At 33.5% G+C, this 27,561-nt stretch overlaps 1 protein-coding gene across 9 annotated transcripts in view; it reads left to right on the top strand.

The window, feature by feature from the left end:
• Positions 1–464: 464 nt before the first annotated feature.
• The window catches only part of LOC128238285 (fibropellin-1-like), a 31,451-nt gene continuing 4,354 nt past the window's right edge, over positions 465–27,561 (top strand). Inside the window, exons 1-16 of one of the 9 annotated variants that reach the window (XM_052954032.1) lie at positions 466–941; positions 3,604–3,690; positions 4,093–4,206; positions 5,370–5,483; positions 6,818–6,931; positions 10,176–10,298; positions 11,661–11,738; positions 11,943–11,993; positions 12,372–12,446; positions 15,759–15,809; positions 17,464–17,538; positions 18,150–18,230; positions 20,336–20,413; positions 21,014–21,067; positions 22,970–23,053; positions 24,054–24,140. In XM_052954032.1, coding sequence (XP_052809992.1) covers positions 545–941; positions 3,604–3,690; positions 4,093–4,206; positions 5,370–5,483; positions 6,818–6,931; positions 10,176–10,298; positions 11,661–11,738; positions 11,943–11,993; positions 12,372–12,446; positions 15,759–15,809; positions 17,464–17,538; positions 18,150–18,230; positions 20,336–20,413; positions 21,014–21,067; positions 22,970–23,053; positions 24,054–24,140 — 1,663 coding nt within the window. In that variant the 5' untranslated portion in view covers positions 466–544. The other 8 variants (XM_052954034.1, XM_052954033.1, XM_052954037.1 and 5 more) reach the window with 8 other exon arrangements.

A 27,561-nucleotide genomic window follows, 5' to 3' on the forward strand; every position in this document is an offset into this window, starting at 1 on the left:
TAGAAAAAATCCCAACGCCGGATTTCCTCCTTATCCGAAAAGGTACCAAATCAACATAATAACTATATTGCAAATTAATGAAGGTTCCGCAATTGCTTTATTCTCCCCTTTTTAAATTGCAGATGTTGTATGTGAGCACAATACTCAGAAAGCCAGGAATAAAATATTATAATAAAAAGATATGTGTGTTTGAGCAAGAAGTAGAATCACAAATGATAAAATAATAATTGGCGTGGAGCGAGCGCAATTACCAATACTATGTCGTTAAAACCGAGAGTTATTATTCAAAGCCATATTATACCCAAACCAAAATCACACATATAGTAAATAAATGGTATATAAATAGAATAATGGGCGGACTTTTTCGGGTAGGTCGTGGGAGGGGAACCATGAATATTTTATTTGAGGCCTTGTGTCGTATTTCTTAAGTGTATTATTTTGTAAAATAACAATGCACGCTGAACATCCTTGTTTATCCGATTTCTACACTTTACCTTATCTATACTTGGAAGAACGTGTTATAAAGGAAGTAGAATCAGTCAAGATGTTTGTCCGGCTGGCTTTAGTAGTTTGGTTTCTCTATGCTTCTTCAGTTATTGGATTAAATACCTCGTGTTGTGATTTTTATCATCTGAAGAGACAGAACGGAGAATTGTGGACCTGTGGAAACTGTCTACCGGGATACCATTTCGTTGATGATTGTGAATTCAATGGTGGGAGCGCTAAATGTTCTCCTTGCCCATATGGGTATTTTATGGAAGCCAGAAATGTTTTCAGAGCATGTAGAAAGTGTAAAAGAAGCTGTCCCTACAATACGATTATCAATTTTCACTGTACCTCCACATCGGATCTTAAATGTGGCTGTACGAACGACAGATATCTCGACAAGGATGTGTGTGTAACAAAAACAAAATGTCAGCCGGGCTATGGCGTAGACGGAAGTATGTTTATTCCTAGAGTAATCATTTGTACGACGAAACATGCCATACTCATTTCTGTTTTATATTCCACATTATTTACACCCAACTTCCATTTCTAAAATGAACGCCACATCTTCGGATATTCTCGGATCGCGAATGATCGCTTATAAATATACAATGAAAAATGTTAATCTTCTTTTGTTTTTATTGTGGCAGCAGGACACGAAAAAACTAAAATCAACATGTTGAAAAGTGTTAATTTATGATTTGTTAAAATATTGTTGTCACTAGCGTTTCAATTTTACGTTAAAATCAGCTATGAAGTTGTTTATTTTTTACGCGTTGTTATGACGTCATATGACAAACTGTTTCCGGTTTACAGTCGGGTTTGCCTATTAAAAGAATGGGTGGAAAAGAATTACTGAAAGGTTTTCTTAAATGGCATTAAGTATCTTTAAGCAATTCTGGAAATACAGAATGAGCTATTGGTGTAAATATAAGTAATATTGCGTGATGGGTGTCATTATCGGGGACATGAACGCAATTGGGCTGGTTAAAGTTTGCGTGGAGTTCGGACTTGAACCAACCCAACTGCGTTGTTATAGAACAACGATTTAAGATAGTGAATTATAATCAAAATGTATATTTGATCATTAAAATCTTACACCTATGATATAGATATAGCTCATGGCTGTTACTTTCATTTTAAAGTAGCTGCAATTTAACTTTTGGACGATTATCTTGTTAAAAAAATCAACAACTTTATCGAAGACATTCTTTGAAAATAGGATCACACCTCGACAATAAAATGATCATAGATACCGAGATATACCTAGATTATTGAAATAATTTATAAGTACATGCAATTTTTATTTAACTCTATACCTATAATTAAACTTATCTGAGTTTGTTCAAGATGTCAACTAGACGTAACGTTTAACCAGTCTTTACCAATATAAATCGTAAATTGATGCAACATACCCTAAAGGGAGTAGCATAAGTCATATGCAAATAAGCTGATCGGCATTAGTTGCTGATTTGAACAACCACTAGTTATAAACAAGTGATTAAATTTTATGTAAGTCACAAAACGATTATGGTGAAACAAAATTATTTTGACTGCAAACTGTTGAATGTAATATAACACTAAGTTATATTTAAAACATATTTTGTCAGTTACAACTATTAGCAATAGCAGTTGATACAAACCTTTGACTAAAAGCATATATCAAATCATATGCGAAGACGGCCGCACAAAAAATCCCATATTAGTCATTACTCATTTGGAGTTTTAATGAAATTTTCAAATTGATATGGAGCACAATGGGTTTACAGCAAGCGAAGAATCAAAATATGATTACCGATGTGTTAAGTTTTAAATCTTTACTTCCATGCGATTATTCATTGGCTGTAGATAGTTATGGATTGCAAAAATGGGGTTCATTGCAATTTGGCACAAACTGTATATTATAATTAATGCATTGTATTCAGTTTTGATAGTAACACAAACATTTCGTAACCTTTGCTTGATGTGGTCAATATGTGTAACATGTATAACAGGCCGGAGTTCTTTGATGGTGACTCATTTAATTTTTGTTCGTTCGTACATGGATAAGCTGAGCAGCCTTAGTTTTAACCATGTTATAGTTTAAAGGTACATGAATCAATTCCTTACAGACGCTCAACGAGAGGCACATGACCACAAACCTGAAATATTTATATTTAAGTTATCAAGTATATTTTAATGTTCATTAAAGATGTTATACCAATGTATTATTTTAGGTCAAACTATCAGAACCATATGCATTTGTGGGTAGCTAGAGATACCTAAAGAGGCAAATTTGTGCGTTGAATCTCTATAAATGCAGCTTAAAATGCGTCTATTCCGAAACACATGTAACACGATCTTGACATGCACTTATATCAGGCGATAAATGTGAAATATCAAAATGTGAATTAAAGTTGCTTTTAAGAGTTAAAACATATCATGTTGCCTTGCATAACTTAAATGGGATCATTTTTCATGACAGCTATATTAATGTCAACCTTGCATAAATTATATTGCATCGCTGCATTTTCGCTCCCTTTCAAGAGTGGAAAGTCTAACGTAAACCTATCTTATTTCCTAGTGCACAATAAGATTTGGTTTGATTGTTTGTAATGAATTTTGAGAGCCTCTATCATTTAAACGTATGGTAGTTGGCATCTGGATTAGGAGACAGGCGTAAGGAATTTTAATAATAGCTTTCTCTTACGTTTAAAAAATGTATATCAAGTCTGCGATCTATTAAAAAAGCTCTTATTTATTTATTTAAACATAGTATACAAAACGGATACCGCTTACCATACCATTATCATAAAAAATGAACAGTTGCATCATTTTCATGTGCTAGATTATTTCCTGTGCAGAGCTTCAAACAGATGCATTGTATTTTAAGATGTTATATTATTAAAGCGATATCATTCATACGAAATATATATACATATGGACCAATATTGCAAAGCTTACCATGTCAAATCATACGCAAGGAAGGTTTGAACGAGCTACTTAGTGGATATGCTGCTACATATTGCAAATATAATGTCAACATTTCAGTTTTGATACTTTCATTTTCAATAATGCATTCTTTAAATATGTTTTAACTTATCGTTGCAATCATATATTGTACTTTTGTGTCTTCAGCCACTTATGAAGGAAATACGAAATGCGTCAAATGCCCAGAAGGCACAATCTCAGAAAATAATTCCTATGAAGAAAAATGCATGCCTGGTAAGTATTTATATATAGTCTTGCTGATATAAAGCCCTCGCTTTCGTTAAATAAATCTGCTGGATGTGCTAGACCAACTTCTTTCCATACGTATTTTTAAGTCGTAAGAGATCATGAGGCCTTGTGTGAATGTGGCGAAATAATATTGTATAAAAACAAGGACTGCAAGTGGTTAAAAAATGGACCTAAAATTTATTTGACCTGCATTGTATAAGCATGGTTGCTCGTTCTTATTCGATATAAAGATATCATTGTAAAAACAATAACCCAAAATCAGTGTGAGCAAGTACTATTTAACTTGGCTTACATGTAATCTCACTCAAGCTAAGATTATAAACAAGTAGGTTCAATAACAATGAAAATAAATAATTACGTGAACAAATCATGCGTTTCCGTTTTTAGACACGGATGACTGTAGGTCACTACCTTGTGTAAACAACGGCACATGTACGGATTTGGTTAACGATTTCATTTGCACTTGTCCTAAAGGATTTTCCGGTCGAAGATGTGAACATGGTGAGCCAAAAAACACTTATATTGATCAATCAACAAGCGTTGTGTTTTACTTGTTTGTGGTGTATGTTTGCCTTCTGTGTGTTGGGTTCACTGAGAAAGTGTGTTAAATTACCGTTTTAATGCGCTAACCCGAGCATTTATAAACGAAATGTTATTAATTGTATTTAATAGATTTCGTTGGTATTGTGGTTGCCGATCAGTGTGCCCTTAATAAAGCTCATAAAAGGCTCGAATGTCGGAATTTAAATATCATTATTGACAAAAAATGTGTGGGGATCATGCTGGTAGACAGTGTGCATCATTCTATTTACGAAGTAGACAAGTGGAGAAACAAACCATTCCAATGCCCGCTAAGAGCATATTGCTTCCACAATTAATTCGGCAAAAACACTTATTTTCAAACACCATCAGGATATTCTGAACACTAAATGATTTATCTTCACGATGGTGCAACAATTATTTACTTCCTTTCATCTATTCCATCAATATATTAAAACGTATTTTCGATGTGCTCGCAAGAAATTACACAGAAATGACTGGAACAACTCTTGTCATTCGCCTTTTTTATTCAACACACGCCAGATACCAATTATTCACATTTTCCGCATGCACGGAAATTTCACAAAACGCTGGTACCCGGGGCGCACAGTATAAGGTAGCTATAAGATTGTGTGAGTCAATCAAATGACGCAGTGTTAGCAGTCGTAAAAAGTTTTGGAAAACAATTATGTTCATTTTTTCACGAACATGTTGAAACAATTTTTTGGCATACTAAATTGATTATATGAAAAGACGTTAATGATTATTGTGTGATAAAAAGATGAACAATGACAATATATTTTTTTATCATTATCAGTTTACCTGGAATGTTATTGGTTAAAACGTGATGGCTGTTCATGCCAATGATATGCATGTCAATGAGTAGAAACAAGGCTAAATACAAACAATCTGGTCAGTTCCAAGTTGGTGCCTTCATTTAATTCTATGCAACCGATTCGATTCTCATCTTCATCTCAAGCTAAATATAAATATGTGGTACTTGTATTTGGACATTTGTGAGTTTATTTTTGCCCCTTACAGCTTAGGCGAATCCGCGAGATATTATAATCAATCAAATTTGATAGTTATAATGAGTTTACAAAGCTTTTAGTTTGTATTTCAAGACTCAGATGACTGCGTGCCAATGCCTTGTATGAACAACGGAACATGTACAGATTTAGTGAATGACTTCAAATGCACTTGTCAAACAGGATTTTCCGGTGGAAGATGTGAACATGGTAAGCCAAAATAATAACCTAGATTGGTATTTTACATTCGTTGGTGTACTTATTATTTATTGCAAGTCTAAAATTTGGATCCCGTGAATAAGTTTAAATTCCGGTTTACTATAATGGTTTTTAAATTGTTTGACAATTCAAAGGTGGTAACAAATTGTTTCTGTTGTTTTCAATTTTGTGTTTCCTTTTTTTTGGAATTTATAACAATGACCTTATCACAATTGAACTTTTTATCAAAATTGTTTTACCTTTGATAAAAAACGTATATATATGATTTTCCCCATTAGTTATGTTATAATCAGGTTCAAATGATTTAATTTCTGAGAAAAGTACAATTGCAAAAAACAGGAATATGCAAACAAGACATACATTCTAGGAAAACCTTGTTCAGAAACTAAATGTTTAACAAAGTTACAGTCAAACCATTGTTCGGTGTGCATTGTATATGGTTAACTGTATCTTTATAATGTTTGGGCCTTTATCAATACACCAACAGGTGTGGTGAAAAACATGTCAGCCGGACAAGTCAAAAAAGGATAGATTACCAATGTAATTCTACCCTTGACCAATACACATGCATCCTATTAGAAATACAAATAAAATTGCAAATTCTTCTCCTCCCTGGCCGAATTACAGACCTGATTAGAGGAAATAATGACATTTGTACTATGACCATTCGAGTGTAATTATGCATGCATGCAAGAAACCCACCGTGTGTTTGACATCATGAACTGTCAAACTGACGAACGAACTTTTTTGAAATTGCTAACGATTTGCTGTCGAACGATTTCTCGTCATGTCATGGTTAATCGAAAGCTAGAGAATGATTGCGTTTTAGAAATGACGTATACAGACAATCGGTGCAAGTTGTCCAAATGCGCGATTGTCAATACTTTTAAGTCATAACATTTTCATCTTCAATTTTTATGTTGTTCCTTATACAAAACCCGTGCAAATATAACCGGTTTTATTTTGGTACACACGCTGCAAGATGCGTTTAGAACCTTTGCAGAGAAATCCATAACCCTGGCTTTAATAGGACTTGTTTTCGTTATAAAAAAACTGCTGGATGTGCTGAACGAAAGTTGTTATGTATGTTGATATTAAAAATACACGTCGTGTATGTGGTACCTGTACTTTGGACATTGAGAACGAGTTTAATTTTGTGACTCACATAACAAACGAATAAGACCTTTAGTATATATAACAAACATTTGATTAAATATTTCTCCAGTTTCCGAAATATTTATATATGAGACACGTTAAGCTGAATTCATACCCATCGGCATGAGGGCGACTGTCAGTATGTAATAATTCCATTTGTCTATTTTCAGACACCGATGACTGTAATCCAATGCCTTGTATGAACAACGGCACTTGTACGGATTTAGTGGATGACTTCAAATGCACTTGTCCTGGAGGCATTTTTGGTCGAAGATGTGAACTTGGTAGGCCAAAATATGTCTATCAATATTTTGATTATTAAACCAGCTTTGTGTGTTATTGTACTTCTTTTTTATTGCATATAAGAGGTTCAGATCACGAAAACAGGTTTAAACACCGTTAATAATTATTTTGCTTTGCTTGTTCAAAGGTGGTGACCTCAACATTCCGTTTTTTATGTTGTCTCGTGGTAAACTGTATGTCGTTATGTTTCTTATAATAGCCCCTTCACACAAAGGCGAATCAATTAAACGCAGCCTGGCGAATTGGGTTCATTTGTCAATTCTGGCGAATTTTGACCGAAACTGTTTGAAAAAGTGTGACATCATTTGAAATATAACGAAAGGTAGCCGTAGGGGAACTATTTGTTTCGACTGGTTTACGAAGTTTGACGAACGGTTACTGTTATTCGCTAAAATGCGTTGGGTCGCGCGAATAATCTTTGTTCTTTTCGCTAGCGATTACGAACGCAAACATACGAACCAAAGCGCAACTTTGCGCATGCTTCCGAAGCCGTCCGAAGCTTTTCGAACGCGTATTTCTGCATCCGGCCGTTACCGGACGCGAAACAAGATTGGCGAAAACCAGATGGGGTCAATTTGCCTTCTAACTTTCTCCGACTCCCATACTATTTTAAAGTTTATTATTTATTTACTTTTCCTTGTTTGAAATTTTGATAATTTCTCTTAGACTTTGAGTTAACAATTCTATTTTCGAAAAAAATAATACTTTATTAGTTTTTTAATTTATTTCCACTTAATAACACATAGTTTTAACTTCTAATTTGGCACCATCCTGTCTTGCCATGACACACTTCTCGCTAGAGAGTTGAACCAGTGCTTCAGAGTATTTCTCACAATCCCTTTTGTGCTTGCTGTGTTGTGGCCCCTGATATTTACAGTCCTGGTATCCTCCAAGTTGCGATCTCTCCTCCATTCCTCATTAACCAGGTCGCCTTTTCTGTCCTTATAGTCAACCAGTGCATTCTATATAGTGGGCTACCTTATCCTCATCAAGTTGTGAAGAATGCAGCATGTCTAGACCATCAGCTCACTGTGGATGGACTGTGGTTCATCTTTGAGAGGAATATCTGATATGACCGCAGACAAATATTGCCATGCGTAAAAAATAACGTGAAAAGGATTCTTTTATAAATGAAATTACAGTCGAACTTCGATAGATCGAACTCGGTTCGTTCGAATTTATGCTTATCGAACAAATTATTGATAGCATAAAGGTTCTTGTTTAGTAAGCACATATCTTAGTTGCAGGTAAGATTTTGATAAGTCTCAATTACCGGAAGTACGAATTTCATTCGAACTTCCGGTAATTGAGACTTATCAAAATATTCTCTGCAATTTCGAGCCAGCGAACCTCGATAGTATATTTGGCAAAAGAAATATAATTACCTGGAATCGGTTGGCCAAAATGCCTTGCCCTGGATACCCCGTAGTTTAGATTTTTTTTCCCTCCGGTCAGGGCTCTCTGTCCATAGGGTTTCTGCATGTCCTCACTGAGGCTGAAGGCGTCATCCCTAACCAAGAAAAATGTCGACGGTGTTATTGAAATTGGCTGTGGGTCTGGAATTCCAATTGAACCATCTTGCACCACATCCAGGAATTCTGATGCATTTTAGATCCTGGCATCTCCACTTGAACCATGTCCTGAAAATACAGAATGATTGTCAGTATACATTAAAAAAAGCAATAATTGTATATAATTTATATAATAACACATTTCATAAAATGTATGTGGTCTTATAATCACCATCCAGGTAACCACACAAACTTGTAGTCTGAGTCGACAATGGCCAGTAAGGTGATGCTAAAAAAACCTTATAATCATAATATAACGAGAGATGGCAGGTTTTCTGATGGCTATGTGCTTGCCATCAATGGCAGCAAAACAATTAGGAAAGTTTCAATTCTTGAGGAAACCATTAGCCAGTTGTTTTCATTCTTCATGTGTTGAGGGGCTGTCATAACCTCATCAACATATTTCTCACATATAATATGACGGACTTCTCTATCCACTACAGAGAGGGTATTCTCAGCGACCCACCAGGAGAACTGCATGTCTGAGTACTTGGCACCAGAAACCAGGTGGCGTAGAGTGGCAACTTACTTGAGGCCTGGATTCCAAGGCTCGCTGTACCAGGTGTGTTGTTTCAAGCGGCGATGGCGGACCCTCTCGAATATGTCATCATTCATTTCAGTTGGCATGCAGAGGAATTTCCTGAAGGTTCCAGGTGCTTCTCTTATGAGCTCAACCATGAGCTGATCATATATGCCAAATTGGCATAGTCTCTTGGGATGCAGCCATGGTATTCTCCAGATGCGACGTGCTCTTGCTCCAATATTCACCATCAATCGGCATCTAATGAACTGGTGGATGTTAAGGAGTTGCTGAAAGACTTCTTGGTGAGCCACTGCAGCCACATACTGCAGCATCAGGCGTTTTATATCTTCTTTTTTTGACGCAGGAATAACTAATAATCTTGATATTTAGCCTCCTCCTTTTATATATGAAAATAAAGAAATACACAAAACTGTTGAGATACTACTCAAATTTAGATGCGTATGTCGTAGTTACTCTACCTTATGATTCGTATGCAAGCGTCTGCTGTTCGTTTTCTAAACGTCAATCAATCGTTACAATTCGCTTTACTTTGTCCTAAAATTTCAGATACAGTTAGCTACAATACGTAAGTATTCACTAAATTTCGTACCAGTTCGCAAACTATCGCAATGATTCGTCATGAGATCGTCCTCGATCGCTTGATTTGCAAATTAGCTGATGACGACCTGATAACATGCGAACTTTAACGCCAGTTGATGAACGCTATGCGAAGTCTTTCCGATCGTTAACGTATTAAAACGAATTTTAACGAATGAACGACGAAACTTTTAATCGCCACAAATTTTTCAACATGCTCAAAGTTTTCCGACGAACAAGACTAATCGCAGCGGACACAAAAGCTCACAAACGCATCCATAGGGACACCATCAACGATGTCCAACGTACATATAATAATATAATAACATTTCAGATAGATTTTGCTCAGGAGTCCAATGTTAAATATTTTTCAACAAGGTAAACGACACATCTTTGCTGTAAAATGGACCTCATTTGGAAAATATTGATCATAGCTAACCTTAGTTGGATATTCATTGTATTTGAAAAATACTTATTAGTTTTTGACTCGCGTTGTATACTTATATGTCATTTAATCAATGAAACTATACTTAGCTACCCGCTGTGATACTCAACCTTGTCAAAATGGAGGACGATGTGTACCGGAAGGGATTTTACATCTCTGTGATTGCCAAGATGGGTTCAAAGGAAAAAACTGTGAAGATACAATTCCCTCTAGTAAGTGCGCATTATGAAATAATACATTTAAGGTTCCGCTGATAGTTGTTTCAAAAAACATCAAACTGGTCTATGTCTTAAAACCGTTCTCAAAGCCTGGACGTGAAACCGTTAAAGAGTAAAGAGCACGATACATTGCTTATTATAGGACCGAACACAGTCAAAATAGTGAGAACATGTTGGTAACACTGTAGCAGTAATGGAAACTATTTGTCGTTCTTGTTAAACGTCATTTCGACTCCATTACCGTGTTGGCTTATCTTCGCTCAATATTCGTAACTAGCACATACAATAAACATATTGACTTCTAGAGTAAGAATGAGGAAACGCGATTGAAATTATCCTTATATATATTAACATTTCTATTTTAGTAGCATTCGTCACTTTCCTTTTTGGTTTGAATTTAAAGAAAATAATAGAACATGTCCAACACGTTTGAACCCATAATTTGTTAATGAGGGATTTTGTAAACCCTAAAACACCGATGGTAAATTGCATCTCTTCTTCTAACACATGGTTATTGAATGATAGTTTTACTTTATCAGGAAGAATTGAATATTTTCGTATACTAAACATCATAATGTCATAATAACATCATAACGCTATGCCATTGCGTTTAAACAAATAATTTACATAACAATGTTGTCAACAGATGACATGACTGGTTTGCCAAACCAGACATCGAACGTGTGTTTCTGAAAGTGTGATTACAGTTTTTACTATTATAAACTGTTTCTTCATTGAAGTTTCAATATGTATAATGGTGTGTCAACCACCAGAACGAGAGGTAACCTGTAATAAACAACACTGTGCATTTACTGTTTTAGATAAGTAATGCTAATATTTAAATATCTGGAATTAAGAATAATGTCCAAAGTTCAAGACACGTTTAATGATCACTTTAAAGTCCAACAACTCTTTCAGATCAATTCACACATAAGATTGAAGTATAATCCTGTCATGCTAATTGATATAAATACGAACTAAAATTAAGTGAGTCTAGCAGTGGTAAATCTGTGATAGAAACTTTATTATTACCTTAATGATCAAAAGAGTTTGGTCTTTTATACAAAGTAAGAACGTTACAGAACATATTACAAACATCCTCAAGAACTTGCTCTTAAAGTTCATAAGAATTCCATAAATAACATAGAATTAATATAACACCCATTAAACACTCTTATCAAATCCTAATAGATATATTCTTAAAGTGTCAAAGGGGAAAAACAAAGTTTACTTAAAGGAATCAAGATCACCTAAAATGACACAATATTTGTAAGCAGTACGGTAGTGAAGTTTAATACTTATACATGTAACACTATTGTGGATGTTTTTAAATAATGTATAATCTTTATTTTACAGGTAGTAAGCTCCTAATCATGAGCATAGTCCTTGGAGTTATCTTATGTGCGAGTGTGTTGGTTAATGTCGTCATGCTTGGTAAGCCTCTGTATCTTAGATGGTATCTTTATACATATACTTATAAGAACACTTCATTCATTAGTATTGCAAATAATTCCTTCAAAGCTAGTTTTTTTCAAATGCATTTTAAGAAAGATATTCAAATAAAATGAAACAAGTTTGTCAGACTTTCAACGACACATACAATTTGCTAAATATATATATATATATATATCTGTATAGCATGGCGTTTTAAAAGAATATGGAGTTCAGCACATGCATCAAAGAAAGAAGGTACGTGCGACAATAGAAAGTTTCATAAGAACTCTAAATGAGATTTGCTATTATGATATATATATATCAATTTTAAAAGAGCCAGTAATTTTTATATTTGCCTAAAACAGCAAGTATATATCTTTTAGAGTGGCACAAAGCAAGAGAAACACCATAAACCAGCATAAAATACTTAAAATGTTTTCTGACAGTATAGAAAATATTCATATTTGCCCCAATACCGTTACTTACGCAATCCGAAGTCAACGACTAGATTTGATGATTCTAGCTTTCAATAACTTTTACTTTTACAGACACATTTGCCAAACGTACATTCAGTTTATGTAAACAATGCCATGGTGAAATTTTCATTATATGGACATTATTTGAATCTTGCAGACAGGAAAAAAACAACATCCACTGTACAAGATAGTTCTGCCATTGACAGTCACAAAGAGGACGATGAACTTGAAGGTGAAGTTTTTTACGATTGAAAAAAGGCCCATTCATACAAAAAGGTTCCATTAATTTAAAGTAACTCTTTCCTATACGGTTACAAACGTTAACTCGCATTCATGCAATCTTGTTTCTTGTAAATTATTATACAAGTACAGTAAAACTGCGATGGCTCGAGGACGCCGGGGTTCAAGATAAAACCTCGAGGAAACCGATTTTTTAACGACCCGAGTTTCAATTTCGAAGTCCGTTTTGAAATATCTTTCAGTGTATTTTAAGTTTAAAGTCGTTAAACCGACTGTTTACTACGACACCGATTATGTGTTGCGTTGAAGAAATCGCTCATATTTCAAAGTCTGTCGTATATTAAATGAAAACACAAAATTATAAATGAATAAATAGTTATGTTTATTTTTACATAAAGCACATTTTCTAAACTGCCAACATTTATTTATTACAGTACATAGTATGGCCTGTCTCGCGAAACTGTTCAAACTCATAATTATATTCTAAAATGCCCTTATCACCTATTAGCGGCCATGCGTAAACAGTGATAAACGTTTTTTCACACCTGATGAAATTTCCTTCCAGCTGTCCTTCAAATGCGAAAGTTTTAACACCTAGCATTTGTTTGTTCATTTTAGAACACGCGTTCGGGAAAAAGTGTGAAATTATGATCTCGACGGAGCGATAATGGTTTGAGCATGATTTGTGTATTTCGAACCGGATATTGTTCTCGACTCCTCGACTTATTTCGGTTTTGATGCAGCGTCAGTATATTTTATATAAAAATAGAAGGAAAAATGTTCGGGACCAAGCTCTGACCTCGAGGGACCGCCGGTTCTTGAAATACCGCCTGTTCGAATGACCGCAGTTTTACTGTATATTTAAAAAAAATATATATAAATCTTGCAGACGTGAGTAGTAAAATATATTATGGCCGCAAGGAAAACGATGACCCTGACGCTAACGGTACTCATGCTGATTGTATAGACAAGTTCGCGTTTATCCGGAAAATTTGAACAATGAAACTATTAAGTAAAGACACAGTTCAACTTATTTGCAAGGCTTTAAACCATGTTACTTCGAGACGATAGATTTTCTGGAATTCTACGATTTATTCACAAATATGGGCTTCAGGGAACATCGCCGGTAGAACATTACCCTCATTGTATTGCGTTAGGAGAACAGTTTATCGCAATGGGGTTAAACAAAGCAGATTTCTTGACGAAATAAGCTCTAAACTCTTCTGATTCGCAGTTCTTGCCTTCATTTTGTTAAGGAAAAATGTACGAAAATATGAATTTTGGAGATATTCCCATTCAATCACCCGGTGGCCAAGATTCTAACGTGGTTCCACGGTGCCTGACTATGAAGATGAAGGTATCCGCTATTGGCTCATTTATACGTTTAGGATCCGTAAATTAAAGTAAACACTTTCCAAAACGGTTTCATCACTGAAATCGCATTCATACACTCGCGTCTCCTGTACTTGGTATTGTATAATTGTATTTAGTTTGTTATTCTCTCTCTTGCATACAACCTAGGAAATATAGGCTTTATTATCATTCCACATATTGAACTTATGACGGTTGGATCGTGCTTGTTACTGTTACCAGTAATCTGTGTGCATCAGAAAACCTAAAAAAAATATTTTGAGTAAAAGCCAATTTTAACGTTTTACGGGAACAAGGCTTTGAGAAATCAACCACATACTTATAAAACAATTTGCAGCATCAATCTATCTTTAATTGATTCTGAGCATTGCAACAAAACCATAAATATTATTTAACTATATTCGTTCGATTTTATAAACATGTTTGAAACTATATGCAATTTATTTTTCCATACAATTAAGCATTAACAGTCCGCGAATTATTTGATTATGAAAACGGAATTGTTGTGCATTTTATATCGCATTCGTTCAACTTCTATTAGTACTCACTTAGTTTACATTTTGTACAAGCGTATCGCAGATATTTCAAGGCACTTATTTGATGATGTAATGTCTTCATTGATGCTACAATAATTTGATATTTTATCAAATTCATTTAACAATGGTTGTACTTTCGAGCTTTTTTCCTGAACTTTGTTTTTGGGTAACGGCTTTCTGTTATAGTCAATTTTTCTATAGACCATTAAATGTGGACATTGAAGTCATCATTTACAGGTTTCTCTAAACTATTGTTCAATGTAATTATATATATATATATATATATATATATATATATATATATATATATATATATATATATATATATATATATATGTATATATATATATATATATATATATATATATATATATATATATATATATATATATATATATATATATAAATTGCAAAACAAAATATCTCTGTATAACATGGCATTTTAGAACAATATTGATTCCAGGAAATGCAGAAAAAAAGTGTAGGTACGTGCAACAGTAGTATGTGTCATAAGAACTCTTAATGAGATATGCTATTCGTAATTTATTTTTAAAAGAACCATTAATTTATTATATTTGCCTCAAACAGCAAATATACACCTTCGAGATTGGCACAAAAATGCAAAATACCCTAAACCTGCATTAAATACTTAAAATGTTTTTTGATAATATAGAAAATATATATTTGTGTCCCAATAACTTACGCAATTTGAAATCGAAGACTGGATTTGATGGTGCTAGCTTTCAACAACTTTTGCTTGTACAAACCGTTTGCTACACGTGCATCAGCTTATAACCCGAAGAAAACCTTAATGCATAATATATGAATCTTGCAGACAATAGACGAAAATCATCCCCTGGACAAGATTTAAAATAGGCTCATTAATTCGTTTATGTTCCATTAATTAAACGTAACTCTTGCCTATATAGTTAAATATGTTAACTTGCTTTCATACAATCGTGTTTCTTGTAAATCATTTAATTCAGAATATATATATATATATATTTTCATTCAGAAGATACGAGATCGTTTTTAAAATTGCCAACTGAGTTTTAAAAGTGTTATGACACAACACATTGACCTAGCCACCATATACGTATTTTTAGTGACATTGTACACCGTCGGACATCTGTAAAGGCGTTTGACAAAATTAAAAATGGTTTTCAGTCTGGCATTAAAAATTGAACATTCGCCATTTATAAGAAGTTCACGTAGCAAAACTTCAGGACTTCCTTGCAGACCAGACAAGGAAATTCTGCATACATTTAATATTATAAACAAGATAAGTATTTACCATAAGCGTTTTCGAGCTAGCCAATTGAATCGTGTGATTATGTAAACGATTGTATACGTCGAAAAGCGTTCTTGATTAGTCAAAAAGAATTCTGTTTTTTTAGGAAATCCTGATAGCAGCCAAGAGCAGCCTTCGGAAAATGATCCACTTTTAGGTATTAAGACTTATTCATGTGTAATACACATATCAACGTATTGGAGGGGTTATTTCATAATAGGAAAGCTGTGACCTTATACTGATTGTATAGACATGTTCGCGTTTAAACGGCAATTGTACTTTGAAATTATAAAGCAAAGGCAAAGTTCAAACGTTCTTTGCAAGGCTTTAAACCATGTTACTTCAAGACAATATATTTTCTGAATGACGATGACAATTTCACTTTTATGGGCGTCGGGGAACATCGCAGTGGAACGATTCTTTGTCTGTTATTTATCATGTTCTTAACAGGGTAGCTATCCTGGCAAGCATATTCAGTGTCAGTTCCTTTTTGGACTCCACAATATTTCTAACTACAAATGTTAGAGTTGTCAAATGGACAACTGTTGGATGGACGGTTCGTTTTGGCCTCCAATTTTGAACAGATTGACCAATTAAAAGTATATGTCTTACTTTTCAATCATACTCTTATTAGGTTTAAATGGACTATAAAGATAAAGTTATCCACAAGAAAATCATACTGTATATACAGTATTTAATAGATAAAGAATGAATATATGATGTTTTCAAACAGCTCACCATTAGCGTAACCTCTCTTTTTGTGCAATAGATCTTGATAAGTCCTAAGAAGAAATTCAATAACTGACTAAACTTTGTATAACATTAAGATAAATTTGAGGGAAGTATAAAGAAATACTAAATCCTTGTCCGAAGAAGTAATTGTATTTGGTGCAGCCCAAACAGAACGATATTGTCAATTTGATATTGATTTGTCACCCACAAAAGACCTCTTAAAAAGATGCTATACCAAGAAAATCAAATAATATACCGTTTTGTAGAAAGGCCATTAGGATTTGTAGTACAGTCAAATCGTCTTAGAAAGTGTTGAACACCTCGTGTCAATAGCAAAGGAATGAAGTTTGCGTTAGTCTCGTTAGACGTATGCAGTATTTTTATATGATTTTGATATGGTTCATAAAGTCGATGTGAATGAAAAAAATATTGTAAACCGGTTTGCGACTTGATAAGAATATATCAAGGGATATCCTCAATGTGTTGCGTTATGAAAACGGTATAGTGCAATGGGGATAAATAAAGCAGATTTTGCCTGTCAATCACCCGGTGGCCAACATTCCTTCCGGCCCAAACGTGATTCCACGGTGCTTGACTATTAAGATGGAGGTAGCCATTATTGGCCATAGACTCATTTATACGTTTAGGTTCCGTAAATTAAAGTTTAAACTTTTCAAAACGGATTGGACGTGCATCAAAGAAAGGAGTTACATGCAATAACAGTAAGTGTTATACGAACTCTAAATGAGGTTTGCTATTATGAGATATACCATTTTAAAAAGAGCCAGTATTTGTTATATTTGCCTAAAACAGCAAATATATATCTTTTAGATTAGCACAAAGAAAGCGAAATACCATAAACCAGCATGAAATACTTAAAATATTTTCTGACGGTGTAGAAAATATTCATATTTTTCCCAATACAGTAACTTACGCAATCCGAAGACAAAGACTAGATTTGATGGTACTAGCTTCCATTACGTTTACTTCTACAAACAATTTGCTACACGTACATTCAGTTTATGTAAACAATGCCATGGTGAAATTTTTATTATATGAATATTGTTTGAATCTTGCAGACGGGAAAAATAAAGCATCCCCTGGAAAAAATACTTCTTCCAATGGCAGTCACAAAAAGGGCGATAAACTTGAAGGTACTTACGATTGCAAAAAGACTTATTCATACGTTTCGCTTCCATTAATTTAACGTAACTCTTGCCTATACGGTTACAAAAATTAACTCGCATTCATGCAATTGTGTTTCTTGTTAATCATAATCAGTGTATATATATATACACTATATACGCAATATAGTGCCAATCGCAAGGAAAACCTTGACGCTAAAGGTACTCATACTGATTGTATAGACAAGTTCGCGTTTTAACAGCAAATTTGCACCTTTAAACTATTAAGACAAGGCACAGTTCAACTTATTTGCAAGGCTTTATACCATGTTACTTCAAGACGATAGCTTTTCTGAAACTCTACGATTATTTCACAAATATGGGCTACCGGGAACATTTCCGGTAGAACAATTCTGTGTTATCTGTTTTGTAATGAAAAACAACAACAACATTGTAAACCGGTTTGCGACTGAAAAGAATATATCAAGGGATACCTCATTGTATTGCGTTATGAAAACCGTATAGTGCAATGGGGTTAAACAAAGCAGATTTCATGACTAAATAAGTTATGAACACTTCTGATTCGCAGCGCTTGCCTTCATCTTGTAAAGGACAATATTAGGAATATATGAATTTTGCAGACATTGCCAGTCAATCACCCGGTGGGCGAGATTCTATCCGACCCAATCGTGGTTCCACGGTGCCTGACTATAAAGATGGAGGTATCTGCTAATGGTCATTTATACGTTTACGTTCCGTAAATTAAAGTTAACACTTTCCAAAACGATTGAATTAATGAAATCGCATTCATACACTCGCTTCTCTTGTACTTGGTATTGTATTATTGTAAATAGTTTTTAATTTGTTATTCTATCTCTTGCATACAACCTAGGAAATCCAGGCTTCATTATCATTTCACATATTCTCACTCTGTCGGTTGGATCGTGCTTGTTACTGTTACCACTGATTTGTGTGCATCTGAAAATCTAAAAAAAATATTTTGAGTAAAAGCCAATTTTATCGTTTTACGGGACCAAGGCTTTGAGAAATCAACCACAGACTAATAGAACAATTTTCAGCATCAATCCATCTTCAATTGATTCTGAGCATTGCGACAAAAACATAAATATTATTTAACTGTATTCGTTTGCTTTTATATACATGTGTAAATGAGCATTAGCAGTCCGAGAATTATTTGATTATAAAAACATAATGTGTGTGCATTTTATATCGCATTCGTGAAAGTTGAACTTCTATCAGTACTAACTTAGTTTACATTTTGTACAAATGTATCGCAGTTATTTCAAGGCAGTTATTTAATGATGTTATGTTGTCATTGATACTACAATAATATAATATTGTATTTAATTCATTTAACAATGGTTGTTCTTTTGAGCTTTTTTTCTTGAACTATGTTTTTTGGTAACGGCTTTTTGTTAAAGTCATTATTTTCTACAGACCTTTAAATGTTGACAATGAAGTCATCATTGTCAGACAGTTTACATTATTAATCAATATGTTTCTCTTAACTACATTTTTATGTAATTATATAAGTACGTTGATCAAATATCAAAAGCGTTCAAATGATTTATGAAATATATCGCGTTTAGCAAGGAACCACACGTGAGCATTTTAGTGTATTTTTGATATTCTCGAAATGGTCTACACATATAACAGCTGACCATATTTCACATATCATTAGATCGTTCGTTTATTTGCAAGCGTCTTAATTAATGTTTCAAGTAATCTGTGTGAAATAAATTTAAGTGTTGTAAGCGGAAATTAATTTCGATTTGCACGCAAATAATTCATAAACCTTTTTAAGCAATTATAGTAATAGATTTGCCTAGGTAGTCATAGTAACAGAAGCGGTTGGCTACCATGTGTAAATATTTGCTGAAGTCACTGACTTATGTTGTATTCTCACTTTATTGTAGGTATAATTAATTTTTAATGTTCTTTATTATAGTACAACATCAGTATACAATTCAAATGTATTGTTATTTTCTGTGCTTTGTTTAATACCAAATTTGGAGACTTATCTAAAGGTCATTGTTTGTTTATAAAATATCTGACTGTCTTACATGCATATAATTATGTAAACCACTTTGGCCTTTTGTAATTAAAGGGGTTGTACTCCGTATGATAAAATACCGAAAAAAACAAAATTGACATAAACTTGGCATCAATGTGTAAAACGCATTGAAACTTACAAACTGAAGTACGACATAGTTTACAACTTATATAAGTTTAGCAGTTATTTCTTATTTTTCCATTAAAAAAGATTACAAGGTATGTCTACTAGGTAGAATTCTTTCCCTATGCGTGATTGGCTAGTCGGTGTCATCACGTGATATTACCGAGGTATGTTTATTGCTTAATTATGTTAGAGCTATCCGTCGTGGCTCAGTGGATACGATGGACTGCAATTTTGGCGATACGGGTTCGAACCCGGTCTCCGACACATTTTTTTTTACATTTTGGTACTTTTTTACAATTATGATATCAAAGCGTAACACATTCTATTAGATAATTTTCCTGAGATTCATTACAGAAAAACAACTTATTTTGGTGCCAATCTGATGTACAGTCCCTTTAAAGAAAACACACCAACACTGTTTAAAACGAATGCGCATGTTTATAAATATAAAGTACGCTATTCGAATCGAAGGCCATATTGGATAATTCATGCTTTCAATAACACTTACTTCCACAAACCGTTTGACACACGTTCATTCAGTTCATGTGGCGAAATAGGCTCATAACAAAAGCAGTTTGGTCTAATTACCCGATGTAAAACTTAATGTATAAAATATGAATCTTGCAGACAAGAGCAATTCATCATCGCCTAGACAAGAAACTTCCAATGGCAGAACCAAAACCAACAATCACCCTGAAGGGAAAGGTACTCACGATTGAATAAAAAGCTCATTCATAGGTTCAGGTTCCATTAATTTCGGGTTAATCTTGCTTATTACAATCGTGATCTAGCATTCATACAGTGGTGTTTCTTGTTTATTATTTAATTAAGTTTGTTATAATGCATTTGGCAACAAACATAGAAGCTTCATTATCATTTTACATTCTTAAACTGCAGGTTTTTCATTTAGAAGAGACGAGTATATCGTGCTTGAAATTGCAAACTTCGTTCGAGATGCGTTATGACATTACGCAGTGAACAAGCCGCCAATTACGTATTCTTTGTGACATTTTATAAACTTGGAGATCTGTGAATGTCTTTGACAAAACAGAAAATAATTTTCAGTCTGACATCAAATATAGAAAATACGGCATTTGTAAGAAGTTCACATAGTAAAACAGGCAGGACATCCTTGTAGACCAGACACGGGAATTATGCATGTATTTAATATAATTAGCCATATAAACCCATAAACATTTAGCGGGTACTTGCCTTGTGCATAGCCACTTGAAACATGTTACGAATGGTAACGACTGAGCACTTCGAATCGCATCCGTGATTAGACAAAATCAATTTTGTTTTTAGTAATTCCAACAGGAGGCCAACGGCAACCTTCTGAAACGGATCATCATTTAGGAGGTATTAAGAATTATTTATTTGTAAAACACATATCCAAGTATGGGGCTAATTCATGAAAAGAATGTTGTAACCTCATACACATTGTAAAGACAAGTTCGCGGTTATTGCACTTTTAATCACTTCGAAAAGGCACTTTTTAAACTTTCTTGGCAATTATAAACTTATTAACTTTAGGTTGATAAGTTTTCTCAAACTCTATGATGGTTTCTCAAGTATGGTCGTCTGGCAAATTTGCAGCTAAATATATCCTTGTATAAATCGGTTTTTCTTCATTTTACTTAACAGAGTAGCTACCCTAGGCATCATATTAAATGTCAGTTCCATTTTTGACTCCTCAACATTTCTAACTAAACATTTTACAGGGATGTTTGACGTCTAACCTTTGGACGGATGACTTGTAATTTTGATGCGGTTATTTCATGATTATATGGTTTTATTATCGTCATAATATAAATATTTTATTTATTTCATTTCACAATGGTTCATCTTTCGAGCTTGTTTCGTTGAACTATGTTCTTAGTAAAATTCTTTCGCCCTTGTTCAATGTTTTTTCCAAAGCTTTAAATGAGGAGACCTAAGTCATCATTGCCAGACACTTTACCAAGTTCATAAATGTGATTCTCTAATCTATAGTTCAATGTAATTATACAGGTAGCATATAAATTGATTTTATATTCAAAAGCGATCAATTGATTTGTACGTTGTAGATCCATACGTGAGCATTTAAGCGTATTTTAAATATTTTCGAAAAGGTTTACTCATGAAACAACTGATCATAGTAGCACTATACAAACCATATGCGTCCGTTTTTCTGATCATTCAAATCAAAAGAATTAAACATGATTCAATTGATGATCATGTCTATATTTACTTAGTTGAATAACCCTACTAACAACTTAAACGTTTAAAGCTGCTTTAACACGTGTTTGCCATGCCAGTGAAAATCATCATGCTGTTAATCATGTAGACCTAAACACTTCATGGTTTCTTGAAAAATAATATATATTTAATTACGTTTTTTGCCACTTATATAAGAGAAATTGGTCAATTAATGTAGATGTAAGTTTTAAACGTATTCTTTGAAATGTTTATCCTTTAAAAATTGTCATTTTATGACATATGAGTGCAACAGTGTGTTTAAAAGGAGTACAATTAAAAGTTGATTATGTGTATAAACAAATCCGAACACAGACAAAAAATAACATTTGCACACATTAAGAATGTGCTGTAAATTTCTTAAAATCGAATCAGCAACTTAAACATGATCCTACAAAGTACTTGTCCGTATGTTTTTGTTCAGCACTGTTTGAGTTGTATGAGTTTATAATGTCTGCTTTAATAAATATTTCTGCCAAGAGAATGAATAAAACATTTTTTATAGTTTGTGTAACATTTGTGTTGCCGTAGCAATCATTAAATGCATGTCAACTGCCATGTTACGTCTTTTTCCAACCCTTGTTTGTAATGTGTTGTGAAGAATTTCTAAACTTTGATTTTGAAAAGTACTGCATTATTGGATGAATAAAATTATCTGGTATCAACCAGAATTCTGAATCAGAGTAACAGCTAAAATTAATTGCGACGACTTTTAAATATATGTTTGAGTGAAAGGGTCATAAGGATTACAAATATATAGAAAGCTTATGCATGTTTGAATTGAATTTAACATTTTCATGAGTATTATGTAAATTTTAAATGAGTATATGAATAGGTAAACATAGTTAAAGTGCTATCTACGTAGATTGGTATTTAACGTTACAAGTAAACATAGTTTAATGTATAAGCAACTAGTTTGTAGTAATATTTTTCAGTTATTGGTTACCAAACTGGACGTATTTTGACGAGTGTTCGTTTGTTAATAATCAGTAAACTTCAATAACAATAATACGGTATACTTTGCAGAGAAACAAATCAACGCCGGAGAAAACAATCAACACACTGATAGTAATTTGACCAACAACGAAGCCAATGGCCAGGAAGAAAAAGGTATTCAGTGCCATCACGTAGTTGAATAGCATGTTCAAGTTTGTGCAAACATAAATCATTTAATTTAAAGTTGATGCAAGAACTGAAATATTCAAAATAGTCAAGATGATATTCTACTCGGTATGTAGTCAATAAGTTTAGTACAAATTGTACAATACAATGCAATACAATACGTTTATTTCGGCTTTAAACATACCAAGTTCATAGCAGTGAAAAAGAACATATAAAAAGTGGTAAACAGAACTGAATAAAGGTATATTATGTATAGAAATAAATGCATGATATATTATAACAAACATGTATACTATTCCAATATAACAGCACAACAAGTCTGAAGAAGGTATAATATCAGGTTCATTAATTAACTTTCATATATTAAGTTGTGAGTAAAATTTTATTTCTTAATTTCGTTGCAAAAATATGTATTTCGCTATATTCATTTGGCACATTGTATTTGGAGGACAAAAATGGTTCATTTTTTTTAGTGAAGACCGTCTAAAAAAGGTGTAAAACAGTGTTTTCCTTAGGTCCCTGTATACAGGGCATACAAGCAAAACGTGACATTCTGTTTCTTCAGCTGTCATTGAACACATTTGACAAAGTCGTCTGTTTCTTGGTGTATTATCATACCTTCCAGTCTCCATGACTAGTGTTCATGCAGATACTCTAAATTTTGTTGAAACGACTCTTTATTTTAAGACATAAACATTGTCAATATAATTTTCTAACGCGAGGTTTGTTTAAATATTCAATATGACTCTAACTTACGTGAGTGATATATATCGGCATACCATGATTGATAATAATAGATGTCAAACAATTGCTGTTGAATTTTTGATATCGGTATACCAATGTCGTTTTGAAAATACAACTGCTGATTATGTTGATTGTTAAAAAACAATGATAAAAGGAAACCTTGTCTCAATCATTCAAATCATTCGAGTGATCGTTTGTTTGTAATCAGTAAAATTCAATAACAATAATACGGTATACTTTTCAGAGAAACAAACCAACGCCGGAGAAAACAATCAACACACTGGTAGTGATAATTTGATCATCAGCCTTGCTAATGGCCAGGAAGAAAAAGGTATTCAGTGTCATCACGTAGTTGAATAGCATGTTCAAGTTTGTGCAAACATAAATCATTTAATTTAAAGTTGATGCAAGTACATAATTTTTCAAAATAGTCAAGATGATATTCTACTCGGTATGTAGTCAATACGTTTAGTACAAATTATACAATACAATATAATACAATATGTTTATTTCGGCTTTAAACATACCAAGTTCATAGCAGTGAAAATGAACATATAAAAAGTGGTAAACAGAACTGAACAAAGGTATATTATGTATAGAAATAAATGCATGAGATATTATATCAAACATGCATACTATTCCAATATAACATCAAAACAAGTCAGAAGAAGGTATAATATCAGGTTCATTAATTAACGTTCATATATTAAGTTGTCTGTAAAATTTAATTTCTTAATTTTGTTGCAAAAATATGTATTTCGCAATATTAATTTGGCATATTGTATTTCGAGTACAAAAAAGTTTCGAACTTTTGTAGTATAGGACATCAAAAAATGGTGTAAAACAGTGTTTTCCTTAGGTCCCTGTATACAGGGCATACAAGCAAAACGTGAAATTCTGTTTCTACAGCTGTTATTGAACACATTTGACAAAGTCGTCCGTTTCTTGGTGTATTATCATACCTTCCAGTCTCCATGGCTAGTGTACATGCAGATACTCTAAACTTTGTTAAAACGACTCTTTATTTTAAGACATAAACATTGTCTATATCATTATCTTACACGAGGTTTGTTTAAATATTCAATATAACTCTAACTTACGTGGGTGATATATATCGGCATACTATGATTGAAAATAATGAATGTCAAACAATGGCTGTTGAATTTTCGATATTGGTATAACTAAGTCGTTTTGATCATTCAACTGCTGGTTATGTTGATTGTTAAAAACAATAATAAAAGGAAACCTTGTCTCAATCATTCAAACCAGCATGCCTGCGTGCTAGATTTTACTTGAAAAATTATGTCAAATTAAAAAATAAGTTAATGATGTCAAGTGTTCAAAAATAACATGAATATTTATGCAAAAAGCTACAGATACAAGCTCAGTAGCAAAAAGTTTAAACATAAACCCGGTTTAGTGGCACTGGGCAAACGCCAAAAACATAGAACACAAAATCACAAACAAGAAACATAGAACAGCACAAAACTCTACAAACAGCACAGTGCATACATACTATATATATACTCTACAAACAGCACAGTGCATACATACTATATATATATATATAATGTATGCACTGTTCTGTTTGTAGAGTTTTGTGCTGTTCTATGTTTCTTGTATATATATATATATATATATATATATATATATATATATATATATATATATATATATATATATAAGAATTGTTAGGTATCGCCTTGGAACGGTCAGTAAAATGTTAATTTACTGGGGGTTTAAACCAGTTTATGTGCACAAACCTCACTCTTATCCCAACAATCCTTAATAAAGTTAAAATGCAAAAGGTAAATCTTATCAAAGTATGCATTAACTATTAAAGTCTTATTTTGCATTTAGATTGTGACAAATATCTACCACCTTGAACACCTTTGTAAGGTGTTGTCATTATTTAACCTATTGGTCTGGTTTTGATTAATTTATTTGAAAATGAATTACTTATTAGCTTTAGTCATCCTGTTCTTTCGGACACCGATCATTCGAGATTTAAGTCGAGTACTGACTCTTATTACCGGATCATACATATCCTTCTTACTTGTCGTCATGCTGTTCAATGTGATGACTGATTTCAGCCCTTCCGTGTTGTTGCCAGCACCCCCCCCACACACACACACACGAAAACTATTATGACTTTTCCTAATGGTGCCTCCTGGTGATTTCTCGTGGCGTGTTATTGACATCTCGCTTCCGGGCATGTTGGTGTAAACCTTTCTCCCGTTGGGAATCAAGAATGTTCGAAGGATCTGTATTTTTATGCCCCCACTATTTTCCGTGAAGTGAACACATTTCGTGGGGGGAGGGGTTATCGAAAAGCGGATACTTTGTTTAAATTAATGCATTTACTTTCAGGCCGATATATTTTAAGCAGACCATATCCGTGCAATAAGTAACTTGTTAAAAAATACAAAGAAGTTATTGCACGGTAAGTAAAATACCGTACAAAACAGTTATTGCACTTACTGCGCTCGTGATTGAAATAAAAAAATAAATTCTCAAATTTACCGTAGTTCTCTAATGCTGATATTCGGTAGTGACTTCTTAAATTCGGCTGAATGTTGGTAGTTTCTTCCAAACCCCATCGCTACCAACATACGGCGTTACAGCGTTCGTTCTGTATGATTTCTATATCGTGGATAAGGGTGCAATAACTATAACGTATTATATTTGTCAAGAAACTGTTATTTAAATGTTTACGACAATAAACTACTCTGTCTGTCTGTCTATCAAATAGGTCATGTCCGGTGATAAAGATTATTGAAAAGATTAACATCTGTAAAGGGTTTAGTGATAAGGCTACATCCCAATTTTTATAGACATGTACACACTGTAAGCAACATAACAAAACGCTTCAAGTGTTTTTCTCCATATATAAGGATTTCCCGATAATAACAAATTTAAGGAAGGAATATATATTTTACGCTGTCTCAATCGGAGAAGTAAATGAAGTAAAAGGTTTTTAAGTGTGCACCAAAAGTGAAAGTTTAACTAAAGTAATTGGACTCGTGTTAGTATCAGAATTGATGCATTAGCAAAGTTATTTTTATCGTACAACCTTTAATATCCTTTTGCGAAGTAAAAGATCATAAATCACATGTTCCGTGTGTTGTTACCATGGTAACAACTATACGTGTGGAAACATTCGTGCTTACTTTTTTGTTTCTCCAGGTTTGTCGGATGTGATGCTACACAGTCGTCTTTATTATTATTTCATATTATATTTCTATAGTACATGATGCAATTCAATAATTATGACATTGGAAAGTTGATGAAAGTACTAAATCATTTACAGTATACGAGTCGACATCCGTGTCAGCATGTAATCATTGAGTTATGTTAGCATACAGTAAATACTGCTAAAATGTTTGTGTTTTAAATCAAGACGATGACAAAATGTATTCCTGTTTCAATCACTTAAAATTTCTAACAGGTAACTTTACTTACTAGGTTTTACCACGAAAGATTATAAGTATCTTCCCAGGCCCAGAGTGTAAGATAGGTTCATTCAGACCTGAGCGTGAGGTGTTTTGCGGAAACAAGGTTTACTGCGCGGGGGTTGAGATGAACCAATCATACACGAGCATCTATGGTAGATGCTTTTTCGCCCACCTCAAAATTAAATATAAATGTATTTTTGCTGAAACTCTTTTGTGCGTAGTGAAAATAAATGCGTATGGATATGCGATAATATGTAGTTGTCATGGATATGTGCGCAGTGATTCAGATTATGTTGA

This window comes from Mya arenaria, chromosome 6 (genome assembly GCF_026914265.1).
Source record: "Mya arenaria isolate MELC-2E11 chromosome 6, ASM2691426v1".
Taxonomy (NCBI): domain Eukaryota; kingdom Metazoa; phylum Mollusca; class Bivalvia; order Myida; family Myidae; genus Mya; species Mya arenaria.